Source organism: Ctenocephalides felis, unplaced genomic scaffold (assembly GCF_003426905.1).
Source record: "Ctenocephalides felis isolate EL2017-DRISC unplaced genomic scaffold, ASM342690v1 CF-g0.4_SCAFFOLD_01382, whole genome shotgun sequence".
Classification (NCBI taxonomy): Eukaryota; Metazoa; Arthropoda; class Insecta; order Siphonaptera; family Pulicidae; genus Ctenocephalides; species Ctenocephalides felis.
The window spans coordinates 1-19723 of NW_020537536.1; the positions used below are offsets into that span (position 1 = coordinate 1).

General features: G+C 30.8%; 2 protein-coding genes across 2 annotated transcripts; one reads left to right on the plus strand and one right to left on the minus strand.

Moving 5' to 3' along the window:
• Positions 1 to 7: 7 nt before the first annotated feature.
• LOC113369500 (filamin-A-like) lies at positions 8 to 13823 on the plus strand (the record flags this gene model as incomplete). Its single annotated transcript, XM_026610221.1, has 9 exons — positions 8 to 331; positions 459 to 567; positions 1051 to 1215; positions 2870 to 3109; positions 5909 to 6105; positions 8621 to 8819; positions 11698 to 11940; positions 13333 to 13539; positions 13620 to 13823. Coding segments are annotated over 9 exons (1869 nt in total), but the record flags the coding sequence as incomplete, so codon positions are not given.
• Positions 13824 to 16133: 2310 nt separating this feature from the next.
• LOC113369499 (diuretic hormone class 2-like) lies at positions 16134 to 18261 on the minus strand. The gene is made up of 3 exons (XM_026610220.1): positions 18248 to 18261; positions 18063 to 18170; positions 16134 to 16272 (listed from the first exon to the last, which is right to left on the minus strand). Exons 1-3 carry the CDS (start codon positions 18259 to 18261, stop codon positions 16134 to 16136), a joined length of 261 nt encoding a protein of 86 aa, XP_026466005.1.
• Between the last annotated feature and the right edge of the window lie 1462 nt (positions 18262 to 19723).

Sequence of the window (19723 nt, forward strand, 5' to 3'; positions counted from 1 at the left end):
TTACTAATTCCCCATTCAAGATTGTTATTCCCCATTCAAGATTGTTATTCTACCTCACGAAGTAGGAGATGCTACAAAAGTTTTGTGCAGCGGACCAGGGTTGAATCAGGGAAAAACTCATGCGGATAATATTTTCACAGTTGATACTCGAAATGCGGGATATGGAGGACTTGCCTTGTCTATTGAAGGCCCAAGCAAAGTGTTGATCCAGTGTAATGATCAACCTGATGGAACGGTGCGTCTTTCTTATAAACCAACTGAACCCGGTTACTATGTGTTGAATTTGAAGTACGCTGATCACCATGTTACTGGATCTCCGTTTGCTGTAAAGGTTAGTAGAAAAGATATTTAATAATTATAAAAGAAACATGTTCTAATACATATAATTAGTTGAAACACATGTTTCTTTTAGTATTCCATAAATGTAGAAAAAAACATATAAATCTTATTATTTTCAGGTGAGCGGCGATGGTTCAAACAGACAGCGTGAGAAGATGCAAAAGCACCGCGAACCTGTGCGAGCAGCAGATCCTGGCCAACCCTGCAAACTGACCTTCAAAATGTCAGGTGCCACATAATATAAAATATTGCTCCTGCTATAAAAAATCCACGATATGCGTGGCGAGCATTTATTTCTGGACGGAATGTGTAATTTGCCGAAATTTATAACTGCTCATATGCGACCGCAACATTACTTCATCCGCGGAGAACGTTTCGAGTCCCTCTCAATCGCGATGATAAATTAGATTAGGCGTGACTCTTTTCTAAACCAAATTCGTTTCTAGCCTCAATCGTAGCTTGAAATAACGAGCATACCTGGGTGAAAATACGTATTTAACAGCTCCTATGTTAACAACATTAGTTGAAAAAATAATTTGACTATATTGTCTGGATTAAAATTAAATATTTCAAAGTGATCATATATTTCTGAATTGTTTCAATGCGAAGTGATAATAAAATTATTTTTATAAGTTTTATAAATGAGTAGAATAATAAATATCAAATTAGGTTTTAATTCAACTTTGTTTATTATCTTATTATTTTATTTAGGTATTAGTACCTTTGATCTTGCTGCTACGGTTAAGGAACAGGACGGGGTTGCCGAAGATGCCGAAGTTACTGAAGAGGAAGATGGGGTATACGCCGTTAACTTTGTACCCCAAAAACAAGCATTGTATATTATATCAGTCAAGCATAAAGACATTCATATCTCAGGTAAGGCCGCACAAATTAACTAAGTAATACAATTACAATAAGTAAATGTTTAACTTAGGAAACCCTCCAATAATAATGATGTTTTATGTATCTGTAGTATTACGCGTACAAACTTTTGAGACTAAAGTTTACTTAACACATTTGTTAAAATACATATTGTATGAATTATAGATTTACTAGGTTTATTTATTTTCTATAACTCTTGAGTGACGCAATTTTTTTTTTAATAAGAAAAGGAATAATTTCCTACGGTTCCGGGATGTGATTTTCAAAAACAATCGAAAATTTTACAATTTTTTCTCGTAACTAAATTTACACGTGATGTTTGGAGGGGGGGTAATTTTGAATATCACCACGAATCACCAAAGGAGAGGGAGAGTCCAAAAATTCTTAAAAAAATCGATCATATGATTAATGGACGACCCTGCATAAGAATATTCCTACAATCTAATAAGAATCAAGTTAGAATACAATATGATTTTTATAAGAACACAACAAGATTCCGGGAAGAAACATGTAAAATTATTGTGGTTAAATCTGATAAGATTTCGGTCTTCTAATATCCCGGCTAGAATCTAAGAAGATTCTCATAAATTTTGAATAAGAATATATAAAGTTCTCATCAGATTCTTACCAAAAATCCTATTCGGTTATTATATGATACCTATAATATTCTTGTCAATGAATCGTATACATATTAAAAGGGCACAGCTAGTGTGAAATTTTCAAAAAATCGAATTTTCAATTTTTCCATATTTCGATAGGTTATACCTTTAAAATAACATACCCAAATTTTATATCGATGTCTTAAATATTCTTTGAGTTATAGCCATTTAAGGAGTATATATATAGTATATAGTATAACGATCATTTTATCTTCAAACGCGTTTTTCTCGAAACAGCATTTTCCGAATTTGCTGCAGCGATTACTCAAAAACAAATGATCCGAACACTATCGAATTTTTTTTTACATGTTCTATATATAGTTCTCCGTAAAATGAACTATCGATTTTTTGATCGGATCAAAAATCGAATTTTGGCAGCCCAAAAACAACCAAAATTTTGAGTAAAATTCCACTTTTTTTAAAAAAAACGCCGTCATTTTGTCAATTTTTGATTTTTTTTTCTTTATAGTAGTTCATTTTACAGACAATATTATCTAGTTTAACGTGAATTTTTTTTTTTAATTTCATCCACGTAGAAGGCCGGAATCACTGCAGCAGTGAAGGGCCTTTTTTTGTCGCGCCGTTGGAGATCGACGATAACTTAAGAAATATTTAATTTTTTTCTTCAAAAATTTTACTATGTTTTCTTGAAACATGTATAAATATGTTCCTAAAATTTTGAAATAATTGATAAAGTAGTTTTTCTAATATAAATTTCCAAAAATCACCTTTTTTAGGCGGTTACACTAGTTGTGCCGCTTAAACACATTACATCCTCATTGGATTCTTATTACATTTGTGCTAGTTTTTTTATAAGATTGTTATAAAGTCTTTAATAGCTTCTTATTAACTTTCCGTAAAGTAAGTTATAGTAATCGCAAAAAAAACGAAAATGCAAATTTTCATTTATTTAATTTTTGGTACGGCCACACGCCACTAGTTGAATTTTATTTGAATTGAATTTAGATTCATAGTTTTTATTTTTTTAGGATCACCATTCCCATACACGGTGGGTCCGTTGACAGACTCCGGTGCTCACCTTGTGAAAGCAGGAGGTGCGGGTCTCCAACGCGGAGAACAGGGCCACCCAGCCGAAGTAAATGTGTGGACGCGCGAGGCTGGAGGGGGTGCTCTCGCAGTGGCCGTTGAGGGACCATCCAAGGCGGTCATCGACTTCAAAGATCGTAAAGATGGCTCTTGTCACTTCTTGTACACTGTTACTGAACCGGGTAAGAAATAATAATATCTACTTCTGTTATACTAGTAGATGTTATAATTAGTAATTTATTATTTATAAGAATATGTTCTTAATGTTATTGACATTTTTGCAAATGTTTATAAAAGAACTTTTATTATAAACGGTTGATATATTTGTGCTTTTTTATGTATATAAATTGCATATTGATGCATATATATTAATCTCAAATTCTAAACTAAAAGATTTCCTCTTTATTTCATTTTTTAGAAATTTTAGTATATTCTTTAGTCTATATCTACATCTTCTCATATGAATTGTTGACTAATGGGTCTATTCAAGGATAGCATGACTAACGGGTGGTCCATCTAGTGGTCCTAGTGATCTAGTGATCTTACGGTTTAGATATTTCTGTAAAGAAAACATATAAAGAATTACACATCGTTAGAAAGGTCTCAAAATTCTTAGTTTTTTCCATATATCGCAACTTCGAATTCCGCACGGTGTGGCCTGCAGGCAAGTTGCTATCGATAATTTCCAATTTTTAAATGGGCCACCCTATATATTATGTTATTACTTTTCTGTAACTTTAAATTAAATGTGTAATGTATGTTTGGTATTCGTTACACCTATTTTATATTGACAAATCATTTTGCTTCATATCGGCACTCAATATATCGGTCTCAATATAAACGTTACCTATGGTGTTTAACGAGCGTATATTTAAATTTATGATCCAATCACAAACTGTGAACAAACCTTCAAATAGCACAAATGCCAAAATAACATTATTTCGACTTCACGCATATTTTATTTATAAGTGCAACGCTTTAGTATCTATTATTGAGAATTGCTGAATGTTATTTATTTAGTTCGATATGGAATAAAACAGGTCACCAAGAATAGCTATCACTCTTACAGTAACATGTTGAACGAAATAAGTGGGATCTTACTGTAAGATATTTTTTCGAGAATTGGCCCATTAGTTTACATACATTGATTTGATATACCACATTTTAAATATAAATGTTATAACTTTTTTATGTAGATAAACTGCATAAAAGTTGCAAGTTTTATATATTTTTGGTTTTTACGAAGTAGAAAGTGTGTTTTTCTTTATCATATATTATTTATACCTTTGTTTTCTTGATTTCTTAAAACGATTTTTTTACAATTCAATTTCAACATTGCTTTATGAATATTTTTAGGGGCAAATTCTCTTCAAACCAGAAATGTTACCGTCTTTATTCGTATGAGTTGGTAGTCACAAATTTTCAAAAATATATGTGATTTTGGTGCGATCAGACGTTTTACCCCTAAAACCTAATTTTGGGCATGTGTTATCCAAGAGAAAAATAAGACTAGTGATATATGGCATCGTGCCTTAATGCAAATTGCTGGAACTTTCAGTACCAAAAATTAGAATTTTTAAAAAAGATTCAATTTTTTTTTAGAACTCTAAAACAAATAGATTTTTGAGACTTTTAAAATTTTTGAAAACATTTAAAATATTTTGAACTTTTTAACTTCTCGTAGGGCAAGTTATAGTAATCGCAAAACAATCAAAAATGAAAATTTTTATATATCTTTACGTTTCAAAGGTTTTATAATATTTTGGCATACCTTACAAAAAATGGATGAATGTGTGTGTGTATGTGTGTGTGTGCGTGTGTGTATGTGTGTGCGAATATAAATTTTTATCGACGATTTCGGGAACACCGATCAACCGATTTGAATAATTCAAAAAACATTCGATTCGTATTGATAAGGAGACGTGATGATTAGTTTTTGGTAAAGGCAGGTCTATCCGTTCCGAAGATACGGGGCAAAAAGTGCCAAGAATGGTAACTCAGTTTTTAAGAGAACGGAGCGTCCGATTTTAATAATTCAAAAATTATTTTACTTGTATTGACAAGATGAAGAATTGATCAAATTTTCATGAAGGCAGATCTAGCGGTTTCGGAGATCTAATGAAAAAAGTTAAAAAAATGCCATTTGGCGGTCAAAAATGATCTTTTGACATATGCACATCAAATTATCAGATATTTTATAGAGATTTTAACAATAAGCATATTTTTTTACATTTCTATGGGTTCGGTACCAATGCTTATCCGTTAGACGGCGGCGCGGCACTTACGCGCTTTGACATTTCGCCTCTATGCAGTTAAAGCAGTACGATTGCTTTGAAAAAAGTTCAGAATTTCCAAAATATGTCAAAATGTTTTGTTTTCAAGAAAAAAAAATTTTTTTTTAAAAAAAAGTAATTTTCTGTCAAATTTATAGTTTCTCAAAAATCTGATTTTTCCGAAGTAAATTTTTTTCAAAGATGTTAATCGTTTTTAAAAAAATAATCTTTTTGGTACGGGAAGTTCCAGCAATTTGCCTTAAAGCACAACGCCATGTGCCGCACACACACATACATCCATTTTTTCTAAGGTATGCCAAAATGTTCAGAAGATCTTAAAACGTAAAGATATGCAATTTTTTTCATTTTCGATTTTTTGCGATTACTATAACTTACCCTACGGGGAGTTCATAAAATTGTTATTTGACATTTGTCATTTGTTATTTGTCATTTGTGTGTTTTAGAGGTTAGGTTTTATGTGAAAAACGCCTGATCGCTAATACATGGCTTTTTGACTTTCTGACAGTATGTGACTACCAACTCATGCAAATATAAAACCGTAACATAGAATTGCCATAATATTTCTAATTTGTCCAAGAATTGGCTTATCTGACATGCACGTTGCAACTGACCATTTCCACAACGCAATGACCTAGTGAAGGGCGTCTAGACTTAGAGTTAACATATGCGCATTTTATAAATCCACAGGTGAATACCGAATCGGTATCAAGTTCAACGATCAGTACATACCGGATGCCCCGTACAACGTGATAGTGTACCCCACTGGAGGAGATGCACAGAAGCTCGAGATTGCACAGTTCCCCAAAGGCATCGTTCCGACTGATAAACCGGCTCAATTTATTATTCGGCGCAACGGCACCACGAAAGGACAATTGGACGCGAGGGTACGAAAAGTTCACGATATTATTTTGACTTCTCCGCTTTATATCTAAGAGACGCCAGCTTTTGCTTAATTTAATTGTCGCATTTGCGAAAATTTTAATTGATGGATTATGTATACTAAACCTTATGGTCACATGTGCAATGAATTTTGAATTAATTTATATAATTGATATTAATGTGTTTAAAGCTACTATTCATACTACAGTAACTTTTTTCTACTCACATTAATTATTTCTAATATAGCATCTAAAACCAACAGTTACCACATCGGTTTAATATTGTAATTTATACATAAAAATTAAGGTGGTTCTTAATATGGATATTTTTGCTACCAGAGGCTCAAAAGCTTCCAAATTGACCAAAAAAAAAATTCTGAAAGTTTTAGCTCCTAATATTTACTTTAAGATAGTCCGCACTCCAACCAAAGTTTCTTATGAACAATTGAACGCGAGGGTGCGAAATGTTCACGATATTATTTTGACTTCTCCGCTTTATATCTAAAAGACGCCAGCTTTTGCTTAATTTAATTGTCGCATTTGCGAAAATTTTAATTGATGAATTACGTATACTAAACTTTATTATTTATATTAAACTTTATGGTCACATGTGCAATGAATTTTGAATTAATTTATATAATTGATATAAATGTGTTTAAAGCTACTATTCCTACTACAATTTTTTTGTAGGCTTAATCAATTGATATCTATTAGGTATAACTAACAAACGAACGACATGATTAGCTAATTTATATAATACTTTATATCTGTATTAGTTTTAGCTAAGGTGACCATATTTTTTTGCATGAAATCCGGGACGAACTAGAATGTGTGTGAGAGCGGGGGGGAGGGGGTGTTGGTGAGCTAAAAACTTATATGCACATTGTTTCGGTTCCAATTTTCTAGTTTAAATATATTTTAAAAAAATATCGGCAATCAAACTATTTTTAAATTCCGGGACAAAACACTTAAAACCGGGACAAATATTGCTTTTAGAAAAAAACGGGATGCAAGGTGGAAAATCGGGACTATCCCAGACAATCCGAGACGTATGGTCACCTTAGTTTTAACGCATTAGTTTTTGTTACATTAATCAGTATATTTTAAAATTACAATTGATAACATCAAATTAATTGGAGTATTTTAAATGTATATTAATTTTTATATTTTATAATTTAAAAAACAAATTAAATTAACAAATTAATTAAAAATCATTATTAATTAAAATTAATTACAAATTAGTGGCTGAACTGCGGCAAGTTACATGAATGTACCGGTATATGTAAATTTAACCAAGAATTGTAAGTAAATAATAAGATTTTTACAGTATTCAGATTTAGTAAATTTCCGAATTGTAGCGATACAATTATGGAACATTTGCGTTGTCCATTATTCATTTTTTCATTTTATTTATGTCTTTTATACATAGCCCACAGAATAGTTCCAAGAGCTTTTAAAAATACTAAAAATAAGATAATATAGTTGCTACAGATATAATACAAAATAGTATAACATATAATGTATCAATTTCATGAACTAACATAAAATAAAATCATATACTAAAACATATTCAGGGAGAAATATAAAGATTAAGTGGAGGAGATGGAGAATATTTGGCTTAGACAAGTGTTGTGAATATCAATATTATTATTGAGTTAAAGTTAGAGGACATTAGTATAATAGGGAAATTTAACAGAAAATTAATTTAGAAATAGGATAATTAAAAAAATTATTGTGTTTGTGAAGATAATCCAGGAACGTTAAATAATAGTTGGTTAAAAATTTGAAGGCAGTCTATAGCATTATCACAAAGTTTATATAGGAACAAAATACTATTTATAAAACAACATGTGGCAAGATTTCATTTGCTGAATTCATTAAGCAAAGTGTTGTGGTTGATGCCACATTCATCATATACTATATAAGACTCTCAAAGAACATAGAATTTGGATTCTTTACAATAGAACTATTTACAACTACTCGATCAAAAGAAAATGAGAAAAATTCTCAACGCTGTACTGCATATAACAATGCATTGCTTTATTGAAATATAGATATATAGAGTATATCTAGAATATCGGAAAAGATTTCAAAAATTAATGAAATTCCGATGATCGTAATTATTTTTATAAATGACAATCAAGATTTCCATTCAAGGGGTTAATAACATCACGTGGATCAAACATTCGTCTTAACAGTTTAGGAAATAATTTTTTTTGAAACTTATGTAATGAAATTTGAAATGCATTGATAATTGAATGTACTCATAATTAGTCATATAATTAATAATCGTTTTATTTAATACGACTTAATTATACTAAATTACTCATAAGTTCAACATGGTCTGTACCTACGTTGCAACCGACTGATGCAAACTAATTGCACCACAAAGAACGGTATATATTATAACTTTAGTTATAAATTAAACTCCAGAACTAAAGTTCAAAATTCAAACATGTCCTTATTATGTAAATAATGCTATTCTTATGTTCCTCTTGTCACACTACATTGTTACTTACAGCTCCTTGCTCCGTCTGGAAAGGAATACGACTGTTTCACCCAATTAGTCGACGAGGAGCAGTACTCGGTGCGTCTGTTTCCCCGTGAGACCGGCATTCATAATATTATGGTCAAATTCAACGGAATTCATATTCCAGGATCACCTTATCTTCTGAAAGTGGGCAATGAGGACGTAGACCCTGCTGCAATTTCGGCTAGCGGTGAGTGAACATAAAAATGAGAATTAGGTGGTGGAGTCAAATGATATATGCTATTATCATCATTCATTGTCAGTTTATTTATTAAGATGGTATTCTAGTGTAGAGACATGAATTTTAGGTCATGTTAAAAAGAGGCACTAGCATTTTTTCTATAATTTATTTATCAAAACAAAAAAAAGTTATTAATTTTGAAAACTAGCAGTTGCTGAAGTCAGGGACCCAAAAAACTTGATACGTGATCATGCCTACGATTGTAGCCCTCCTAGTAATCCACAAAAAAACGGATTACTAATCTAGAATGTTGTCGCTATGGTATATACAATGGATTTTTTTTTGACAAAATGGCGACTGTTTGAAAAAACAGGTTGTTTTTTAACCACTTTTTTGAGCTTCTATAAAAAAGATTATCCGAAAATTTCAAGTAAATCGGTTCAGAACTCTAGGAATCAGTAGGCATCGAATTGATAAAAACGGTTTTGAGAAAAACGCGTTTAAAGTTTTGCAATGGGAAGGAAACATAAGAAGATTACCATGGTCAAACATCTGTATCTCGTATCTCCAAAAACAATTTAAATTTAAAAAAAAATTCTTGTATACATATTTTTAAATAGTTTAACTTTGAAAATATGATACAAAAAAAACGATTTTTTTTAATTTTTACACTAGTATACCCCCTTAAACGCAAGAACTTAAAAAGCTGTGGAACCAAAATTTTTGTATGATTTTCTACTCACCTTTTACAAATGAAAATTACAAAAAGTTGTGATTGGGCGAGGCGAATTGATGTTACCCGAAAGTTACTGAAAATAGCCCATTATAGAGATACGTTTCACGTATTATTATTGTAGGACCGAGTGAAACAAATTTGATTATTTCGTGATTTCATTTTGTATATCTGAACAAATTCAAAATTAAATATTTTACGTTGAAAGTGCAGAAAATTCGAAATGCATTTCTGAATTTATATTTTGCATTTTTTGGATGAATAATAATAAATTTAGAAGACAGTAACACAGGCACTGAAGAATTGGCAAAAGACAATTATAACCGACAATTAAATCATCATCTTAAAAAAAATATGACAATCTTATTCTTCATTCACATTTCAAATATAAATTTTGCCCATTATTGTTGAACACATTCTCAATCCTAAGAATACGAGGTCTGTTCAAAAAGTACCCGGAATTTTTGTTTTTTCAAAAAAATATTTATTTATTCGTCTACATTAATGTGGTCCCCTTCAAAGTAGTCCCCCCCAGATATAATACACTTATGCCAGCGTTTTTTCCAATTTTCGAAGCACCCTTGATATTCACTTTTTGATATGTCCTTGAGCACTCTCAGCGATTTTCTTCAATCGAGGAAAACCGCCGTCCTTTCATGGGTCTCTTCAGCTTTGGGAATAGGAAAAAGTCACACGGAGCCATATCTCGTGAATTTTTGCACTTTGCAACACTTTATTTCATTTTTTACGCAAAATTTAATACAAATTCTTTGACTTTTCAATTCTTCCATTGTAAAAATCGCCGAGCTCAGAAAAACACGTCGAACCTTAGCGACTACCACAGACAAAGTAAACAGTGAATATAGCTGAAAATTTCATCATACTTTAGGGGCATGTATACCAACACAATAAAAAAAAAATTTTGACAATCAGACACTCCAGACCCGCGAAATTTAATTATTAGTAATTCCGGGTACTTTTTGAACACACCTCGTATGTCATGGATGACTGAATAAAGTCGTTTATTTGGTATTTATATATATTTATTATATATAAAATAATCATAAAAATTCTTTAAAAATTTACTCGTAGAATTCAATTGTTTACTGTATGGACATGTTAACAACTCAATAGTTGTTTTTCCAACATGTCCATATAGTATACAATGCCCCTTTACGGCTGACAATTGTAAATTTCCCAAATTTACTAAATGTCTGTAACTGGACAGTTGTAAAAAATAGAGAATAAAAAAATCACTTGTTAGGCTTAAGATTTTCGTAACCTTACGATTTTTAGTAGACAATATTTATTTTCACTGTCAAATCAAATTGAAATGTTTCATATATTTATTTTTTATTCTGTTGCAAAATTTTGGCTTAAAAAATTTGGAACTATTCATAAAATAAATGTCCATCATCAATATATGATCGAAAAGATATAATCTGCTCACTCTGTTATAGAACGATTATTAAAAATACATTATTTTAAGAATAATAATTATTCTTAATTAATAATAAAAGTTTAGATTTTGTTTGCCTTTTTAGAGTGTCAAAACACTTTTTTTTGCAAAATTAGGTTAGTTTACAAACGTACGTAAAATCTAAAATAAATTTTGGTGAAACTATAGCAAAATAGTATAAAATTTACTACAAGGAATCTAAATTTTCTAGATAACAACTTGACGGGGAATTTATTGATTTGAAAATAATATAAAAACTTTAATTATTGAATACATTAATTAGTTACGTTCAATAATATATATGATGGAAATATTAATCATTAGTATTAGAGTAATCATCTTATTTTTGATGACGACTTGATAACGAGTCTGAATATAAATAAATAAATATTCTAGCTCACTTTTATTTTCATCTGCAGTGCTTCATATAAATAGTCTCAAACTCCCAAAGTCTCTTATTCCGTATCATAATGAGTACGTTGTTTGAAAATTTGAAAACATGAAGTTTGAAAGTTTGAAAACATTAAAAAGTTTCGCTTACGGTTTTGTCATGCTTCCGCAATGTACCTCGAGGGCAATTGCTTAATACTAATAATATCCTTTTGTGTACAAAACATTAGTACACCTGAAGCTTAAAAATTATGCAAAAGTAGATAATGCACTTTTGTTCATTGTTTTGTTTTTTTTTATTACAGGCAAAGGTCTTCATTATGCGAAAACAGGACAAAAATCAGATTTCTTGGTGGATACTTGCGATGTGCCAGCTGGAACTTTGTGGGTAACTTTGGACGGGCCTGGAAGAGCGGCCATCGATTGTTCGGAGGTCGAAGATGGATATAAAGTTCGCTATACGCCTCTGGTTGCTGGAGATTACTACATTTCTGTTAAATATAATCAGTATCATATCATAGGATCGCCCTTCAAACTTCAAGTGGAAGGTAAGACTTAAATTGCAGACGAATAGAAAAAAATCATATAAAAATTCAATAATTAAATTTTTTAATTAATTGGTTTAAGATGTCTATTTATTTAATTCTTTGATAACGCGGTGTGTGTGTCCTGTGCAATATAAGTAGCGTGCTATAAGAAACTCAGAATTAGAACACCTTACAGCATTTGTATGATATTTTGAATTTCTAATAACATTCATTTAATAATGTTTTTGTGTACAAATAAAACTATTTACTACAATTGAATTATTGATTAAATTTAATTGAACATAATCCTAACTTAATCTGTCTATACCCTTTGACATTTGACATTTGACATATAAGCAGGCCTTCATATCCATCTTCATATTCATCATTCCAAATCTCGGATAAAATAGAAATGTTATTGTAATACTATGTTACGGGTCTATATACCTATGAGTTGGTAGTAACAAATTGTCAAAAAGTTATGTATTTGCTATGCGATCAGGCGTTATGCGCATAAAACCTAACCTACAAAACGTCAAACAACAATTTTATTATAAATGCATCTTTTAGCACCTGATTGCATAGCAAATACATAGCTTTTTGACAGTTCGGCACTAACAAATCGTACGAATATAGACCCAAAACATAGCATTACTATAACATTTTTATTTTATCTGAGAATTAGTCCCATTATTAGATTTATAATATTATAATGTCGCAGTACATCAAATAAAGACTTTGAACATTTTTTTAAATTGATCTGAAACTGTTAGTTTTTCAAATAATATGAAATAACAACAAAAATATATTATTGTCGATTACATTTTATTGATTAAATTTAATTAAACATATCTGTCAAAACCACTTGACATTTGACAGATAAGCTGGTCATATTCACATTCATCAGTTCAAACTACGCATTTTCCGCCCTTTGTTGATTTTCGTCAAATTTCAAATGTAAAGTTTCTAAGCCATTTTGAAATAATTTTTCACATTTTCCACGAATATTTCAAGACTAAAACCGGCCAAATCGGTGCAGTCGTTTTCGAGTCTTTGCATACCTTACATAATATTAAGCTTAATTTTCATATAAAGGTGTATATGTGGTGAGAATCACTATAATAAGTTAAACGGACTGCAAATTGTAAATATTCCATCACCATAAGATATGAGTATAAAACCACTATTTAATTTATGATATATATTAATTTTCACTTTACAACCTAATTGTAACAATAGAAAAAAAAAAACTTTACAACCTTTTCCTTTTGTTATTTTTGCTCTCAGTTATTATAAGTTACAGGTATTTATATTCATACATTTATACCCCCTACCCCAAAGGATCCCGGTTTAAATAGAAAAACCCCTGGTCAAATCTTGACCAATATGTGATTGTGTATTTATTATTTTCAGGTGAGAATTTAGCTGAGTTAGGTGCCCAAGAAACTTCTTCAGTGAAAGTGCAGACAGTCCAGAAAATATCAAAAGAAGGCAAAAAACTTTTGCCAAATATGCCTGTATTTAACTCTGATGCCAGTCTTGTAACTAGCAAGGGAATAGGCCTTAAGAAAGCCTACATGGGCAAACAAAATCAATTCCAACTAAATGCAGCTGAAGCAGGTTAGTCACTATTTTCGAACAATTAATTTGTTTTAGTTTATTTATTTGGTTTGTATTACTTATCAAATATTTCTTTTTAGGAAATAACATTCTTCTAGTTTCCGTGTATGGTCCAAAAGGTTTCAACGAAGAAGTATCTATTAAACATACAGGAAAACACCAATATACAGTCAGTTATTTGGTGCGTGAACGTGGCGAATATATTTTGTTTGTAAAATGGGGAGATGATCATATTCCTGGATCGCCGTTTAAAGTGGACGCGTAGACGTCAAATATTAAAAGTTTTATATAGTTTAGAAATTCCTCGGTACAGAACACCCTCATTCCTTTGACCATCCATTGTATCTACTCCTATTTGTGTACTTACCTTGAAAATGCCGTGCAGCTCCCAATATTTCCGAATTATTAATAAGCTAATATTTTAATCACACTTAAAGACTTTTTAAATTTAAATTTATTTTTTTTATTTGGCGATTAATTAATTAGAAATTTAAAATAACAAAAAGTTTATTTTTAAAATCGCAAATAATGGGCGCTCGCTTAACTTAATTTATTTTTTAAACGTTTGTACTAATGCTAGATTTTTTATAGCCAAGTCTGACAAATATGCCTGCTCTTACCTGTTTTGTGAGTTTATTAACAATCGACAACAGTTACTAATATTTTTAACTTTCTGGCGATCCACGGCAGGGTGTGTCCAGGTGAGTGCAATTTATGTTTCTAAATTAGTACATACTATCTAACCTTATTTCCTAACAAAAAACTTTAATAGGACTTTATCAGCCTAACCAAACTTGATTTGTTTAAGCTATTTTTTTACAGTCTTATTGGAATTTGATATTTATCTTATTACAAATTCTGAAAAAATGATCGCAGTCTTTAACATCTTAAATAATTGTAAATAAGTCATAAATTCTCTGTGAAATTTGAAACTCAAACGTTTGCACTGCTCTTGATATTTTAATTGCAACGCTTCTATAAATAATTTTCCTTGTACTCGTTATTAGATGATGAAATTTAAAATTTGTTATCGTGATAGTATTTATAATTTAATTTCTGACGTTTTCAGTAATCAAATTAAATGCATGCGCTTAGAGTATTTTAACACATTTTTTTATTAATTAGACTTGTCCTGTCCATTTATCATTTTTTTTGAAATCCTGCCATAGTTTTAATTTGAATACTATTTTTCTGGATGCGATAAATTTATAAAGCTATTTGTTATATATTAGTTATTTAATTTTAAAATGGTTTATTATAATTATATATTACAGTATAAATAAATTATTTTAAATATTCGTATTTTTTTAACAAACATAAATATAACCCGAAAACGATTTATAGATATTGTGGCCAGATCTCGGATGAAATAGAAAGGTTATGATAATGCTATGTCACGGGTCTATACTCGTATGAGTTCGTAGTAACGAACTGTCAGAAAGTTAAGCATTTGCTGTGCGATCAGGCGTTTTACGCATAAAACCTAACCTATAAAACGCATTAGCGTCAAATAACAATTTTATTATAAGTGCATCTTTTTGATGTCTCTTACGTGAAGTTAGGTTTTATGTGTAAATCGCCACAGCAAATACATAGCTTTTTGATAGTTTGTTACGAACAAATCATACGAATATAGATCCGTAACATAGCATTACTATAACATTTTTATTCTATCCGAGAATTGGTCCCATTATTAGATTTATAATATTATAATGTCGTAGTACGCCAAATAAAGGCTGTGCACACTTTTTTTAAATTGATCTGAAACAGTTTGTTTTTTAAATGATATGAAATAAGAACAAAAATATTATTCTTGATTACATTTTATTAGATTTAAATTTGAATGGTTCACAATCTTAAAACGTATCACATCTACATTAATAGTTGGACTATTTCAATAATACAGAATTTTATACTTGTAATACATATACATACATAAACACATACATGTTTACATACGTATATGTATTAGTTTGTAAATTTATATATACATGATATCAACATTTATAATTGATATTCACTTATAAGTTGTTCAGAATGTATTTTTGCACAAACATATATCGCATTAGTCGCTATAAGTATTCGTTGGTTACTTTGTCGTACAATTATTTTTTTTTTATTTTGGGTGTACACACATGCTGAAATTTATGCGTTAATAATAAATTTTAATTTACCATAGAAGGAAGCGTAGCATAGACAAGAAGAGTTAAATTAATTAGTTGTTGTGGATTGTCAACGTATTTTGAGTGCATATAGATAGGTATAAAGAATATTATATAAATATCGCTTGATTCCACAAGGACAACAATCAAGCTCTTTAAAGTTCTGTTTAAATATCACACAGTTGTACTATAAGTTTGTTGGAGGGATATGTATCAGAAACCGCATGCGCCTTTATGAATTTTTCAATTCAAAATAAGCGGAATGCTAGGTTTTATTTAAAATATAACACTGACAAATCCACAATTTGTTTATACATTTTAAACTCTAATCCTGGAGCTAACAGAAACTAATAAATGCAACGATGATATTGATGTGAAACCAACAATACAAAGACGGGTGCGCTGTCGTTAGCAGCTAGCACTAAGAAGGGTTTACTCGGTCATCATGGGCTCCCTCTTCTTGCGGCCGGGACCTCCGGCGTAGTTGGCGGCTGCCAAGCCCATCAAGTGCTTGGCGGCCTGCGAACCAGAATAGCCACGGCTCAAGCCCAGATCTAGTCCGCGTTTGGTACTGGAAACACAACATTCGTAGGAAATCAAGGGTAATAGAATAACAAGGTCTTAGAATAGATACATTTTTTATATTAAATTCAAGGTAAATTGTGCTATAAATTAAAACATTTACAAGCTACCTAGAAATTTACACATTTATGGGCCGATTCTGCCGTAAATTTGACCAATGTTATGGCAAGGCTATGTTAAGCCCTGTTCATACGACGCTTGTTTTCTGGGTTGGATAGCATGCTTGATTTTGTCGCGTTAAATTTCATGATAGTTTTTCAAGCTGTTCAAATCACACGATTCCAGCAAGCTTGCTTGCCTTGAGTGAGATTCGTTTTAGCTTGCTAGATATTCTAATAGGACAAACCACATGACAAAATATTGCTTTCCTATTGATTCGAACGAACGAATCCATCCACAAAAATAGCGCATGTTCAAAGTCCAAATCACTCGAGGCTTGTTAACTTCCCGCAGGGTAAGTAGGTAAGTTATTGATCGTCTAAAAATCGAAATTAAACATTTTTGCATTTCTCGACGTTTTGAAGGTTTCTGAACATTTTGGAATACCTCAGAAAAAATGGATGTGTGTGTGTATGTATGTATGGATACAATTGTTTGGTCACGTTTTCGGGCGCACGGATCGACCGGTTTGAATGGTTCAAAAACATTCGATTCGTGGAGCAGTTACGGAGATAAAGAGCAAAGAGTGCAGAAAATAGAAATCGAGTTTTTGAGTAAACGGAGCATCCCATTTAAATAATCTAAAAAACATTCAATTAGTAATGATTGGGAGAAGTGGTTATTAGTTTATGGCAAAGACAGGCCCAGCCATTTCGAAGATACAGAGCTAAATATGCAAAAATGGCAGTTTTTGAGGAAACTAAGCGTCCAATTTAAATGATTCAAAGAACTTTCTGCTTGTTTTTAAAAAAAATTTGGTTTTGGAAAAAAAAATTTGTTTCAAAATTTTTTTTTCAATTTTTTTTTGTCGGAAATAATTAAGATTTTATTTTTAATTCTGACTAAAGTTTTCATATACTTTAAACAAATAATTTTAACTTTGCAATTTAGTTTATATAATTCTTATAAATATTAGACAATGTTTCAATATTTATAGAAATCTATTTGAAAACATTCCATATTCCTCGAACATTTTGTTACGGTACGGGAAGTTTTAGCAATTTGCCTTAAAGCACGATGCCATACACCCCACTAGTTTCGTTACTTTTTGCTGTTTAGCATGCTAGTTGTCAAGTTGAAAAATGTCATCATGGAAAAGTTAAAAAGTGCACTATTTTTGTGGATGGATTTGTTTGTGCCAACCAATAGGGAGTCAGCATTTGATCATCTGATTTATAATATTTGATAATTTAGCAAGCTAAAACCAATCTCACTCATAAATCTATTAAGTCAAAACAAATCACACTCAAAAATCAAGCGAGCTAAAATAAACAAGCTTAAAAATTAAACATGTGTAGATGTTCTAAGGGAGAACAAACGATTTATTTCTAAACTGTCTTCTAAAAAATTTGTATCTCAGTATCTTTTACCCCTATGCCATTTTGTTCATATAGTATGGTTTTCGTAATTAGTTGCATTTGTCCTTAATAAATATGTTATTATAGTTTCTACTGAATTAAAATACTATGTTACTGGTGGTAGTCAATGAATTTAAAATTAATAAATAAATGAATATTCACTTTTCCTACACCAAGAATGGATACGTGAGTGTATGTTAAATTAAATGAATTATATTTTATAACTAAATATTATGGATAAATATACAAAAATAGTTCTTACTTTTCAAGATCGTGCGTTCGCATGATAGTTTGACCCAGCCTTGCAAGCATCTCCAAAACCACAGAAGGATCTGGCTCGCCATCCATGTCGGAATAGTAGTTCAGACGGCTGAAAATTAAATAAAAATCACATTATTAAGAACTTTTTTTAGTATTTGTAAAAATAAACATATATTGACATTTTACATTATTTGGCCCATTATGGACCATTTTTTTGGTAAAATAGATAATAACATAGCATTGTTATGGCAACGCTATGTTATGATTAGTTCTTGGTACTAAAAACTGTGAAAATTCTATGTATTTGCTGTGCAGTCCGGCATAATAGATATTAAACATGAAACTAGCTGTAAGTGGAATTCTGTCTTAAGGCAATTAGGGCATCGTGCCTTAAGGCAAATTGCTGGAACTTCCCGTACCAAAAATTATTATTTTTTTTAAAACGATTAACATTTTGAAAAATTTTACTTAAAAAAATAGATTTTTGAGAAATTATAAATTAGACAAAAAATTATTTTTTTTTTGAAAAAAAAAATTTTATTTGAAAAAAAAATTTTGAGAAAAAAATTTTTTTTTGAAAACAAAAAAATTTTTTCAATATTTTTGAAATTCTGAACTTTTTTTCAAAGCAATCGCACTGCTTGAACTGCATAGAGACGAAATGTCAAAGCTCGCAAGTGCCGCGCCGCCATCTAACGCATAAGCATTGGTACGGAACCCATAGAAATGTGAAAAAAATTTATACTTATTGTTAAAATCTCTATAAAATATCTGATAATTTGATGTGCGTATGTCTAATGATCATTTTTAACCGCCTAATAGCATTTTTTTTTACTTTTTTCATTAGATCTCCGAAACCGCTAGACCTGCCTTCATGAAAATTTGATCAATTCTACATCTTGTCAATACAAGTAAAATGTTGTTTGAATTATTCAAATCGGACGCTCCGTTCTCTTAAAAACGGAGGTACCGTTTTTGGCACTTTTTGCCCCGTATCTTCGGAACGGATAGACCTGCCTTTGCCAAAAACTAATCAGCACGTCTCCTTATCAATACGAATCGAATGTTTTTTGAATTATTCAAATCGCTTCATCCGTGTTCCCGAAATCGTCGACGAAAATTTGTATCCGCACATACATACACACACATACATACATACATACACACACACACACACACACACATACATCCATTTTTTCTAAGGTATGCCAAAATGTTCAGAAACCTCTGAAACGCAAAGATATATAAAAATTTTCATTTTCGATTTTTTTGCGATTACTATAACTTGCCCTACGGGAAGTTAAAAATGTGCAAAAAAAAAATTAATATTTTTTTTAAATCAGCTTAAAAATGTCAATATGTGTATTGTTAGTTTTTCGAAATATTTAATATTATTGCATTGCATTTCGAAATATTTAATATTAATTATGATTTTTGAGCTAAACGCTTCCTATAAAAAAAAGTCATTTATAAGTAATATCTACAATTCGGTAATGTGGATGTTACCTTCTTCAGGTACTGTTAAAACATACAAAAAATCTTTGTACATTTGTACAATTGTTTTAAATATTTACGATCTTGAAGGAATCACGTTTTATCATTGTGTGTGTTTGTGATTGTGTCTGTACCTCTGTTTGTGTGTGGGTGTGTTTTTGTATGTAA

Coding starts and splice junctions, on each gene's coding strand:
- LOC113369499 (XM_026610220.1), bottom strand. Junction 16,273..18,062: donor CGAACGCACGATCTTGAAAA/GTAAGAACTATT, acceptor TTGTGTTTCCAG/TACCAAACGCGGACTAGATC.